Here is a 14051-nt window from a genome sequence, read left to right on the forward strand (position 1 = left end):
TCAGCAAGAAGCTTGGTGAGAAAGAGAGAACCATTGCAGCGATTATTCGCAAATGGAAGAAATACAAAAATGACCAATCTCCCTCGGTCTGGAGCTCCATGCGCGATTTCTCCTCACGAGGCAAGGATGATCATGAGAAAAGTGAGGGATCAGCCCAGAACCACACAAGAAAAGCTTGTGAATGATCTCATGGTAGTTGGGGCAACAGTCACTAAACAAAACCATTGGTATCACAATCCAGCAGCAGCCGCAAGGTCCCCCTCTCATCAAGAAGGCAAATGTACAGGCCTGTCTGAATCATTTAGATGTTCATTTGAAAAGTTCAGAGAAGAATTGGGAAAAAGTACGGTTTTCAGATGAGACCAAAATTGAGCTCTTTGGCATTAACTCGACTCGCCATGCTTGGAGGAAGAAAAATGCTGACTATAACCTTAAAGTGGATGTAAACCTGAAATGATTTTTTTTATTTTTTGCAGTTTCAATGTACAGTATAAGATTTCCTATCATCTGCGCCCAGTCTTGCCACAAAGAGTTAATCCAGCTCTGAGCAATCCTCTTTTCTTTTTTTCAGTGAGATAAATGGACAAAACTTTTGCCCGTTCCTCCCCCTTGCTGTAAATGACAGGTTATTTACATATCTCATGCACTAGTCTGAGACCGGCATTTTTTAATTCCCACCCCCACTTCTTTTCTGAAGTCATGTGGTTACTTGTCTGGATTTTGACTATGTTAGTGATCATAGAAGAATTTAGTGTAAGGAATACATAGGAGAAAATGCATGTTGACAAGGGGAGTGTAGAGGTGGGCGGGGAGTCTGACATCACGACTCCACCCGAGCTCCAGACAACAGACCTACCAACAGAATCTGCAGTTTTTCGGGTCTCATAACAGACAGAGGGGAGACATTTGACAGTGATGCATGCAGGAGGCATCTATATCCTTATAGATCACCACTACTGCAGTAGTTTAGAAAGGATGAGAGTGGGTTTACATCCACTTTAATAACACCATCCCTACAGTCAAGCACGGAGGTGGAAACATTATGCTTCGGGGCTGTTTCTCTGCTAAATGTATAGGCCAACTTTGCCACATTGAGGGGCCAAGGGATGGGGCCATGTATTGTAAAATCTTGGATGAGAACCTTCTTCCCTCAGCCAGAACACTGAAGATGGGTCTTCCAGCTTGACAATGACCCAAAACATACAGCCAAGGGAACAAGGGAGTGGCTCAAGAAGAAGCACATTAAGGTCATGGAGTGGCCGAGCCAGTCTCCAGATCTTAATCCTATAGAAAATGTATGGAGAGAGCAGAAACTTCGAGCTGCCAAGCGACAGCCAAGAAACCTTAAGGATTGAAAAAACCTGTAAAGAAGAGTGGCCCAAAAGCAGTCTTCAGATGTGTGCAAACCTGGTCACCAACTAAAAGAAACGCCTTTCCTCTGTGCTTGCCAACAAGGGTTTTTCCAGTACGAAGTCCTGTTTTGCTTGGGAGATCAAATACTTATTTTACTCACTGAATGGCAACTCAATTTATAACATTTGTATTGTGTGTTATTTTCTGGATTATTGGTTGATATTCTGTCGTTATCATTTAAAATACACCTATGATAAAAATTATAGATCCTTCATTTCTTTGTAAGTGTGCAAACTTACAAAATCTGCAGGGGTTTAAATAATTATTTTCCCACTGTACATTTCCTTGCCAGAAGTAGTGCAATTAAGTTAGGTTTTACAGAGCAGATCTTCGCCTACCTCTAGGTGATCTGGCAGCTGGTGAGCACCACTTTCTTCATCTGAACTATCGGAGTCATTGAAGTTGAGGAGAGTTTGGTCATTGTTCTTTAAAAACTTGTAAAACTCAGGATCCTTATTTTTAAGACGAGACAGCTGATCTTTGTGCTCCGAAGCTTTGCCTTTTTTCTTCACATTCCTGCAGTGGAAAAGGGTTTACAATTAATGGCGACTTTGTATAAGCATGCTATTTACTTTAAAGTGGTTGTAAAGGCTCAAGGTTTTTTACCTTCATGCATTCTATGCATGAAGGTAAAAAACCTGTGTGCAATAGTGCCCCCAGCCCCCCCTACAACCCATCTAAGCCCCATCTCGATCAAGCAATGTGCAGCCTCAGCTCTCCTGGGTCTCTTCCTCCTCCTCATCTGCTGAGACCGCAGAGTTAGCAATTGGCTCCCTCTACTGTCAACTGCAGCCAGTGAGCCAACAAGGAAAGAGCGGGGGCAGGGGCAAGCCATGCTCTGTGTGTTAGAATTTCCATCAGGTTTACAATGTCCATGTACCCACTGGGGAGATTAACCCTCTTAAATTTTTCCTGGTGACGACTGGCAGAAAGTGGGAAAAATAAAAACTTTGAGTGGTCCCAGAACAGGACTAAATAGGAAATCTACCAATGAGGGTTCCTGTTGTGATGACACCTAAGAGGAGATTGGCAACACTTCCTGTTGTGCCTATGGGACAGTAAAAGGATGGAAATCTCTTGAATGAGACACAAATGAAGAAAAAAAATAACAGTTATAGAGGAACTTCACTCAGCGCTGAGAAAATTAAGCCAAGTACTGTAGCTGCTAACCATTAAGAAACATTTTTACGAGCCGATTACATCCAGTGCCACCTTCCTTGCACTCTATTCTCTGCAAGGCTTCCAATCTTTCACGCCACCATCTTGCATTCAGGAGCTGGCTGTCACATCCTGATCACTCACAGCTAGTCTCCTGCACACATGTGCGAGATCACAGCTGCAGGAAGACTGGTCCTATGGCCTACTGAGATGTGCAACGTGTATCCCAGGAGGCTGCGGATAGGCCAAGGATACATTATCCTCGCCTAGCCAAAAAATGAAGATGTGAGAAGATTTCCCACCCCCTAAATAAATTATTTTTTGTAACAGGCTGGGGAGATGGGAGGAGGAAGAACGATGCAGTGTTATTTAGGGTGAGGGTCTGTTTTAAAGCGGAACTCACGATTTGATTTAACTTCCTTCACCAATACATGTGCCCACTGGGAGCGGTGTATAAACTACCGTATTTTTCGCCGTATAAGACGCACCGGAATATAAGACGCACCGGAATATAAGACGCACCCAATTTTATAGGAGGAAAAACTAGAAAAAAAAGATTCTGAACCACCTGACTGCCCTCCAATCCAATCCGCTAGATGGAGGGGAACGGATCCCTTTCCATTTTGTTTAGCGGATCGGATTGGAGGTAGGCAGGTGTAAATGGACAGCTAGTTTTTTTACACCAACCTGTCATCAGCATTATAACACACAGGCACACTTTAATGGCTGGCACTGTTACAGTGTGTTACATGACATGGCTGTCGGGTGCTGACCTTGTTAGCTTATGACCAAGCTACAAAATCAGAACCCAACAGCCATGCCAAGTAATACACTGTGAGAGAGAAACTACTATCTGCTGCCTGTGTGTTATACAGGAATTTAGGAATGTACAGTGCACTTTTTTTTTAATTGCATTATATTAGCCCACACCTGTCAGTAGGCACGCATTCTTACTTCTCTGCCTTCTGGATGGACCCTGTCAGCTGCCTGCCGCTGCCTTGCCTGCCTCACACTCTCAGGTACAGCTACAGACCACTCAGCTACAGATCACTCCGCCAGGGAAGGAGAATATGCAACGGCGCGGGATGCGAATCGGGCGCGGGATGCAGTGCGCATGCGCCCGAAATAGAGAAAAAAGTCCCTTCACTCCCACATCAGGGAGAAGGGCCCCGGAAGGTCTTAGCAGCAACACACCCCCCCTAAGCTAGTAGGAGCGGCTGAGGGGGGTGTGTATTACAGGAAGCCGTGCTGTGCTGGGCTGTCTATGAGGCCGCTCCAAGCAAGGATCACGTCTGCCCGGGGGAGACATGAGCAGGCACAGACCGCACGGATGGTGTTAAAGGTAAGCTCAGCAGCACGTAGTTAGACTGGGAGGGGGGGACAAGGCGCGCTATAGGGAGAGGGAAGCCCGCAGTACATGCCAGGCAGTTTTAACGCAGGAAAAAATGTCTCTTTGTCGTATAAGACGCACCAACTTTTCCCCCCCAGTTTTGGAGAAGAAAAAGTGCGTCTTATACGACGAAAAATACGGTATGTAGTATCAACAACATACAGTATTCAGCGCTGTGTTCCAGCAGCAAAACAGGCACTTCCTGTCCCATTCCCTGCCCAGTTTCCTTTTTATGAATGAATACAAGGCTTTCTCTGATTGTCTGAGATGGATGGAGATGAAACCTTGAACTTATTCATAAAATAATTTCACGTGAAGGTCCTGCCAGTGAGTCTCTAATTTTTAAACCACCTCCCAGCCCTTAAGAGTTCTAAAACATGGGAAGCGGAGACAGGCATTTGGGTCATGTGACCCCTAGAATTTGCTGTCACATAATCGGAAAGTTCACAATCGCAAGTATGCATTGGGTACTTATCGCGCCCCACTGGCTACTGTGTTTGCGCTCTCAGCACGGTAAATAGTTTACACACAGCGGCATATATGCAGCCACTCTGCATCAAGGCCTACCCACCAAGAGGCCACATATATGCATACTGTCGGTGCCAAGGAGTTAACGTGTTTGAGACAAACTTTAACACTGACAGGGGTGCTTACAACGGTCAGCTTTCATTCTTCTATGTAGAAATGGACATAGAAGAATGCTGAAAAGGGTTCGCTGTAGATTTGTTAGTCAAATCAAACTGCCAGCGAATCTAAAACAGCCCATAGAATAATTATTACATTTTCTTTCACCGCGGATAGAAGGAAAAAATAAAATAAAAATTGCTTGATTCCCCCATCGACACATTCAGGATTGGGAGAATCCATCCCACAGCACTATTGGGATCTATTGGTGGGGAGCTGTCCCTGCCAGAAAAACACAATGGCCACTTCTGGCAGCTATAGCCACTGGCAAAGATCACATGTAAAACATTCAACAGGCTAGTGGTACTGAAACATATCAATGGATCGACTTTAGTACAACCAGTTTGCCCATAGATGGATCTAATCTCAGCGGGTCCCTGCTGAACCGGTCATGTTTAGTCCATCTACAGCTGGTTGAACACTACACCTTTTCCTCCTAACCCAACAGAGCAATCGTGCCAGGAAGACGTCACTGCAAACAGCTGCAGGATGTGTGTATGTGCAACTGCGGGCCGGGAAATGGCTCACTGCCTATGATTGGCGGTGTGCAGTGACGGCTTTCTGTCAGGATTGCGGTTTGGGACTAGTAGCTTAACATGTCTGAGCCCATCCCTATTGACAATGCTGCTGTTTCGAAAGGTGTCTCTGTTGCTTCCTCCATCCAAAAGTAGAGACACCAAAAAGACAGGAAGTTTGTTACTGTCCAGATTGCCTGGTGAAAACAAAAACAAATGCTTGCAGACACCACATGGCAGGATTGGTAAGCTGCAATATTTTACTTCTGTTTTCGGGTTTAAAAAGCATTTGTTTTTCTGGTCACTATGGGTAACAATTCAACTTTTGTAATATTTTATTTTCCTGTTTGTTTTCCCCACACACATCCTGAAGCTAAATGCATGAATTGGTGTCGGAGAAGGTGATAAGAAAGGTGTGCTGGTACTTGGGGTTTTAGGGTGTAACATGTTCCAGTACCTGCCCCCTCACCCTATGAAGCCGCTCCTCTGTGACAGCGAATGAGGGGGTTACTCTCCCCCACAGCTGCTGTCACATTTTAAATCAGCATAGCTGTGTGGGGGCTCTACTCACACAGCTGTGTCATTCATTCACAGAGCCACCATGGCAGCTGGGCTTGTAGTTCGCAATGGAGTACGAGTGCGCTAATCAGCACACTTGTAGTCCACTGAAAATGTCTCCAGATTTCTAACTGAAAGTCCATACAGAGGTGTGGGCAGAAAGCTGGAGAGAGGGTGTGCAAGAGCCTGATGTTGCACCTGCGATGACTTTATAAAAGGTCAGGGAACACCCGGAACAGAAAAGAAAATCTTACTTTTCTTTAGATTCAGTTGTTGGTACTTTCTTCTTTTTCACCTTCACTTTTTTGGATTTGACTTCCTCCTCTAATATTTCGGTATTGGTTTCCTCTGTAGAGTCACCTTCAGAATCCAGACCCGTGGTCAGGAATTCATCCAAGTTTAGCTGAGAAAGTTTTCTGGAATTAGAAAGCAAACAACATCAAGAAAACAACATAAAACAGGTACCAGTAATGTATATATATTTTTAACATGTTACCTGTAACTAGCCAAAATGAACACAAAACCGATCATTTTAGTTCAACCTCACCTGCTATGATTGACGTCTATCGCCATTATAAGCAGACCTCTAGGTAATGCCATTTTTACAACACAGGCCTGTTGGAAAATGTCCCACTGGATGTTTAAAGCTGAAGTTTAAAGCGGAGGTTCACCCAGAAATCCGACCATCACATACAGCACGTCACAAGTTGCCGAAAGAAGCCGAACGTCGGTGCGCAGGCGCCGTATAGAGCCGCACCGACGTTCGGCTTCTTTCGGCAACTCGTGACGTGCTGTATGCAACGGTCGGAAGCCTGTCAATCAATTAGGAACGCCCAGTCCCGCAGAAGACATACCCGGAAGCGGCGGTGAAAATACGGTATGTACGGAGATAAAATAAAAAATAAAAAAACAGCCGATTGTCATTATGACAACTCGGCTGAATGTAATGTTAAAAAAATTTTTTTGGGTGAACCCCCGCTTTAAGTATGGCATTTTTAACATAGTTACATTGACCCAGCTTGGACCAATATACTGTAAGTATGTATATGCCACACTTGTAGGCAGTGTTACCCCAGTGATCTGAACTAGCACCCAGGTCATGCGCCAAGCAGCTGCACTGTGAACACAGGAGGTCTCTTGCGTGCCAGAGAACACTTTGCAATTCTGACTTAATGCAAAGTGCTCTCTGATTGGATGAGGTGGAGAGGCGGGGCAGTGATGTCACAATACTCACCTTGTCCAATCAGAGAACACTGCATTCATTAAGAAATGTCCTGTGTTCAGTAAGCAGCTTGGCGAAGGACCTGGAAACTAGCAGCAATTACTGTAGTACTACAGTGGTTTCCAGCTTCCAGGGGGATCCCACAGGTACAGCACGTACATACTTACATTAGTCCAACTGGGACCGATGTAAAAATTGTTACACCTAAACTTCAGCTTTAAAACTACCATCAGCTCAAATATGATACAGTAGGCCTGATTATCACGATCACTGCAACAGGTGTGACATCACCAGTATACCCAGTGCTACCAAGAAAACTTGAGGGCCCTGGTGCAATCCTACACAGTGTGTTAAAGCATGTTATTATACAGGATTTAGGCAGCTCATTCTTTACAGCGGCCTACCAACAGACTACAAATGTATTGCAATATATGTGAACTAAATATCCCTGTTTTTCATTGCATAGTTTGTTGGAAAGGGTGTAGCAAAGTGTCCATCCAGAATTTGCCCCCATGGAGAGTGGAACCCGTGTAGGCTCATTCCCGAGTCCTGCTGCTGCGTCCATTGACACAGAAAGTGGGACTTGACCCCTTTCCTCTTGTCACAGCTTTTGATTGAACTCCAGCGCGCTGATGGCTCCCACTGCTATCAATCTGTCCAATTAGGAGAGAGCGGCAGAGGCTGGAGCTGCTGCGCTCATGCACTTCACTAGATCGGGCTCAGGTAAGAAAAAGAGGAGGACTGGGGAGCTATAACACAGAAGAGTTTTCACCATAATGCATTAAGGTGAAAAACCTTATGGCTTTGCAGACATATATGCGGTCCCCCAGTGGGTGGGCCTTAATGCTAAGGATGAGCTCCGGCGTGTTTACATAGAACACGTGCAGAGCCCGCCAGGAAGTGTGCATGGCGCTGTGCTAATCACAGCCAGGGAGACATTGTCCCGATGCTCGGCTGCAGGGATCGTGAAATGTCTCCCTGGCTGTTATTAGCGCAGCGCCATGCACACTTCCTGGCGGGCTCTGCACGTGTTCTATGCGAACATGCCAGAGCTCATCCTTACTTAATGCTGAGCGGCAGCATATATGTGGCCCTGTGTAAATGACTTACCGTGCTCCCAGCTTTGGTAACCTGCGGGGATCAGTAAGCTACAGATGCATATTTTTGATTGGGAGCTTTCTGAACACGTAACCGCCAGAGGAGTCACGTGACCTGAATGTCTGCCTCTGGGATGAGAGATGGTTGGCGCCAAGGGGTTAAAGAACTAAACACACACGCAGGGTTGCCACCTTTTCTTCAAGTCAACCCTCTGAACATTTTAGCGGCCTGGGACACCTTTGGGTGCGCATAGCGTGCCGCAGCAAACAGTGGGTGTGACCAAATTGATCTTGCTGGCATCATTGCCCTGCCCCCCAGCGATGCCGAACCTGCTCCCAGACAGTCGCCACAACTCCTGGACAGCATCAGATTTGTGTGCGACTCTATCTTGGTTACTTGTGCAACCACAGCTAGGTCTGAGTAATGTGTCCGGGTTTCACTCTGCCTGAAACCCAGACACATGATTGAAATCCTGGACAGGTGGCAACCCTACACACACATCAGGCATTGCCTCTGCCAAACACATTGCTCCTGGCAGGAAAGGATTCAGGGAGAGATAGCAAAGTGTCCTGTGTGCATGAGGCCTTCATGTTGTGGCCAGTAGAATGTGTGTGAAATGCTGCTTTCATCGCCTTTTTTATGCCACATTTTCCTGCCATGCGTTGTGGCGGTCTGAGGAGCTCTATCATACACCCTGTGTGACTAGGGCCATACAGTGTGTCTGGGGCCCCCGAGGAGAGGCCATACAGTGTGACTGGGGCCTCCGAGGAGAGGCCATACAGTGTGACTGGGGCCCCCGAGGAGAGGCCATACAGTGTGACTGGGGCCCCCGAGGAGAGGCCATAATACAGTGTGACTGGGGTCCCCGAGGAGAGGCCATAATACAGTGTGACTGGGGCCCCCGAGGAGAGGCCATAATACAGTGTGACTGGGGTCCCCGAGGAGAGGCCATACAGTGTGACTGGGGCCCCCGAGGAGAGGCCATACAGTGTGACTGGGGCCCCCGAGGAGAGGCCATACAGTGTGACTGGGGCCCCCGAGGAGAGGCCATAATACAGTGTGACTGGGGTCCCCGAGGAGAGGCCATACAGTGTGACTGGGGCCCCCGAGGAGAGGCCATACAGTGTGACTGGGGCCCCCGAGGAGAGGCCATAATACAGTGTGACTGGGGCCCCCCCGAGGACAGGCCATACAGTGTGACTGGGGCCCCCCCGAGGACAGGCCATACAGTGTGACTGGGGCCCCCCCGAGGACAGGCCATACAGTGTGACTGGGGCCCCCCCGAGGACAGGCCATACAGTGTGACTGGGGCCCCCCCGAGGACAGGCCATACAGTGTGACTGGGGCCCCCCCCCGAGGACAGGCCATACAGTGTGACTGGGGCCCCCCCGAGGAGAGGCCATACAGTGTGACTGGGGCCCCCGAGGAGAGGCCATACAGTGTGACTGGGGCCCCCGAGGAGAGGCCATAATACAGTGTGACTGGGGCCCCCCCGAGGACAGGCCATACAGTGTGACTGGGGCCCCCGAGGAGAGGCCATAATACAGTGTGACTGGGGCCCCCGAGGAGAGGCCATACAGTGTGACTGGGGCCCCCCGGGGAGAGGCCATAATACAGTGTGACTGGGGCCCCCCCGAGGACAGGCCATACAGTGTGACTGGGGCCCCGAGGTGAGGCCATACAGTGTGACTGGGGCCCCCGAGGAGAGGCCATAATACAGTGTGACTGGGGCCCCCGAGGAGAGGCCATAATACAGTGTGACTGGGGCCCCCGAGGAGAGGCCATACAGTGTGACTGGGGCCCCCGAGGAGAGGCCATAATACAGTGTGACTGGGGCCCCCGAGGAGAGGCCATACAGTGTGACTGGGGCCCCCGAGGAGAGGCCATAATACAGTGTGACTGGGGCCCCCGAGGAGAGGCCATAATACAGTGTGACTGGGGTCCCCCCGAGGACAGGCCATACAGTGTTACTGGGGCCCCCCCCGAGGACAGGCCATACAGTGTGACTGGGGCCCCCCCGAGGACAGGCCATACAGTGTGACTGGGGCCCCCCCGAGGACAGGCCATACAGTGTGACTGGGGCCCCGAGGTGAGGCCATACAGTGTGACTGGGGCCCCCGAGGAGAGGCCATAATACAGTGTGACTGGGGCCCCCGAGGAGAGGCCATACAGTGTGACTGGGGCCCCCGAGGAGAGGCCATAATACAGTGTGACTGGGCCCCCCGAGGAGAGGCCATACAGTGTGACTGGGGCCCCCGAGGAGAGGCCATAATACAGTGTGACTGGGCCCCCCGAGGAGAGGCCATACAGTGTGACTGGGGCCCCCGAGGAGAGGCCATAATACAGTGTGACTGGGCCCCCCGAGGAGAGGCCATACAGTGTGACTGGGGCCCCGAGGTGAAGCAATGACATGCTCCTTATATAATCCAGGCCTAGGAGTGTTGAGGTTTGTGACTTCCAGGGACAATATTGGGTATTTATCATACTTGTCCCTGGAGCACAACTCTCTATGTACACCCCCAGCACAGGAGAGCCGGGCTTGTCTTCTCTCTCAGCTCTGTATAAAGCATGCTTCTTCCCTTCTTCTCTTCCCCGTATATAGCTGGCTCTCACCTCTTCCCAGAGACCGCCATGCTTTCCTCTTCACCAACGTGCTCTGCTGTTCCGGCTCCCCCCACAATGCACCGCGCCGCCCAGCCCGGCTCAATCTTTGTTTCTAGGACTCGGGATACTGCGCGGGCGGGCGGATTTCGAACACCTTGCTGAGAGTTCAAATGCAAACTTGGTGCCGCAGTCACAATTACTTCATACTCTTCATTTCTTAAGACCAGTAAAAACATATAAACCGATTATGAATAAGGTAAAGAAACGAATTTTGTAATATTGGGAAAATCTGAAGCGGTCGGGCGTAGATAGGTTATGCAGTGTTTATGTTGTGGCTGCTGGGTGGAAGGATCATGCCTCTACTGCGCATGTGCCGATTTCAGACAATAGAAATCGAGCGCAGAGCTACTGCCGAAGAAGACAGCTGAATAAAAGCCAAGTTACATTAACCCCTCACACGCCGATTGATCGGCTGCATCCAGAAGACACAGCGAGACTGAACCTGGCTCCATCTGGATGACAGCGGGGGACACGACGAGGAGACACAGGCTGAAATTTCATAAAAAATGGGCTTGCTGGATCCACTTTACAGGTCCTGCAGAATTCCACAATTCTTTAAATCCTCTACCTTGACTTATCCTGGGACAGATTCCTTTCAAGAACATTCACGTTATTATTTTCAGTAAAACATATACTACCACTCCCTTATGTACCCCGGTTCTCCCCTCGTTATTCTCACATAATAAACTATATCATTTTAATACACTATTTATATTACACTACTCTGGATACATAAATATATAAAAATGTATTTATTCTATTATATACTCTGATTGAATAAGAAACTTGTTTTACACATTGACTATGTGGATCTTCTCTTATACCGTATTTGCATTATTCTCTATTGTATGGATTTATTGTAAATCTTTATGTTCATTTCATGTAAAATGATAATACTTAATAAAAACATTGTAACAAAAAAAAAAAAAAAAAAAAATCATAGGACCTACCCGGGATTAGAACCCGGGGTCAAGCGCTTGCTAGGCAGGCTCTCTACCTCTAAGCTACACCGTCTTCTAAGCTTTAGGCCATGCTTTGGATAATCATAACATAGTATCGTAATCGCTAGCCCCGTCTGAAGCAATCATTAGTATCTCTTTTTACCAGACATGCTTCCTAATACTAAGGATTTCTTCAGACAGGGCTAGCGATAACGATATCGTTATTCTCACATAATAAACTAGATCATTTTAATACTCTATTTAGATTACACTACTCTGGATACATAAATATATAAAAATTTATTTACTCTCTTTTATTCTATTATATACTCTGATTGAATAAGAAACTTGTTTTACACATTGACTATGTGGATCTTCTCTTATACCTTATTTGCATTATTCTCTATTGTATGGATTTATTGTAAATCTATTGTATGGATTTATTGTAAATCTTTATGTTCATTTCATGTAAAATGATAATACTTAATAAAAACATTGTAAAAAAAAAAATATGGAGAAGCCCTGGGTCACATATTCCTACCGCATATGGCATTACACCATATCTGAAGCAATCATTAGTATCTCTTTTTACCAGACATGCTTCCTCCGTCCTCTAGGTGTCGCCCCATCATGTCAGCACACGTCTTTTCCGCAAGAGGCAGAGATCCGGAACATCATGTGACCTACTCGCAGCCTGCCTCTTGCGGAAAAGACGTGTGCTGACATGATGACATATGGCTGTTTTTTTTGTTATCCCCGTACATACCGTATTTTCACCGCTGCTTCCGGGCAGGGCCGGACTGGCCTACTGGGAGACCGGGAAAATTCCTGGTAGGGCCGCCTGCTGTCAATCAAAAATGTGTCAGCTCAGCTGCCTGTGGGCCACGGCGGCGGCCGCCATTGCGGCCGCGGCCGCACTTTCAATTATACGCCTGCCCTCTCCAGTGTTACTCACTGTCATGTTAATGCCTCACACATTAATGATGTATGTTAAAAGCAGCGGCGGGCCGGCCGCCGGCGGGTTGCGGCCGCCATGCTCGCCGCTGCACTTTCCTTCCCGCGCTGACTGGAGCGATCATGTCACGTGTCGACGAGGGAGGGGAGGAGCCGAGCAGGAAGACCCGAACGTCAGATCTTGCTCCATCTTCCCGTGCGGCGCCAGCACCGCCCATGTCACATGTGAAGGCAGAGGAGAAGAAGTGAACGCCCGGCCACCCTGGAGCACAAGGTAAAGAACACATAGATTTCACATCCTGTATACTGACTGTCTCGAATCTCTCTCTCACCATATAACGGTGCACCCCCCGGGCCCCCCCCTCCTCTCTCTGTCACCTACCTTTGCTGCCTCTGGAAATTGTAAACTGTCTGTATAATAATCTCAGAGAGAGGAGGGGGGGGGGAGGGAGTGCACCGTGCAATGGTGGTGTGAGAGAGAGATTATACAGTTTACAATTTGCAGAAAAGGTAGGTGCAGAGAGAGGGGGGGGGGGGGTTGCATGGTGCACCCCCCTTTCTCTGTCACCTACCTTTTCTGCAAATTGTAAACTGTATAATCTCTCTCTCCCACCACCATTGCAGCCCCCTCTCTCCCCCGACCATTGCAGCCCCCCCTCTCTCTCTCCCACCACCATTGCAGCCCCCCTCTCTCCCCCGACCATTGCAGCCCCCCTCTCTCCCCCGACCATTGCAGCCCCCTCTCTCCCCTGACCATTACAGCCCCCTTCTCTCCCCCGACCATTGCAGCCCCCTTATCTCCCCCGACCATTGCAGCCCCCTTCTCTCCCCCGACCATTGCAGCCCCCCCTCTCTCTCTCCCATCACCATTGCAGCCCCCCTCTCTCCCCCCACCATTGCAGCCCCCTCTCTCCCCTGACCATTGCAGCCCCCCTCTCTCCCACCACCATTGCAGCCCCCCTCTCTCCCCCCACCATTGCAGCCCCCTCTCTCCCCTGACCATTGCAGCCCCCTCTCTCCCACCACCATTGCAGCCCCCCTCTCTCCCACCACCATTGCAGCCCCCCTCTCTCCCCCCACCATTGCAGCCCCCTCTCTCCCCTGACCATTGCAGCCCCCCTCTCTCCCACCACCATTGCAGCCCCCCTCTCTCCCACCACCATTGCAGCCCCCCTCTCTCTCTCTCCCCTCACCATTGCAGCCCCCTCTCTCCCCTCACCATTGCAGCCCCCTCCCTCTCCCCCGACCATTGCAGGCCCCCTCTCACCATTACAGCCCCCCTCTCTCCCTCCCACCATTGCAGCCCCCCTCTCTCCCCCGACCATTGCAGCAGCCCCCTCCCTCTCCCCCGACCATTTCAGGCCCCCTCTCACCATTACAGCCCCCCTCTCTCCCTCTCACCATTACAGCCCCCCTCTCTCCCTCTCACCATTACAGCCCCCCTCTCTCCGTCC

The 14051-nt window shown here is 49.1% G+C and overlaps 1 protein-coding gene across 1 annotated transcript in view; it reads right to left on the reverse strand.

The window, feature by feature from the left end:
* NOC2L (NOC2 like nucleolar associated transcriptional repressor) overlaps window positions 1-10760 on the reverse strand; it is a 174069-nt gene extending 163309 nt beyond the window's left edge. The window contains exons 1-3 of the mRNA XM_040325958.1: window positions 10652-10760; window positions 5973-6134; window positions 1752-1929 (exon numbers count right to left, since the gene is read on the reverse strand). Of these exons, the coding sequence (XP_040181892.1) occupies window positions 1752-1929; window positions 5973-6134; window positions 10652-10671 (360 nt within the window). The 5' untranslated portion in view covers window positions 10672-10760. The remainder of the gene's footprint in view (window positions 1-1751; window positions 1930-5972; window positions 6135-10651) is intronic.
* Window positions 10761-14051: the final 3291 nt, after the last annotated feature.

The sequence above is a fragment of the Rana temporaria genome, chromosome 10 (genome assembly GCF_905171775.1).
Source record: "Rana temporaria chromosome 10, aRanTem1.1, whole genome shotgun sequence".
In the NCBI taxonomy this organism is placed as follows: domain Eukaryota; kingdom Metazoa; phylum Chordata; class Amphibia; order Anura; family Ranidae; genus Rana; species Rana temporaria.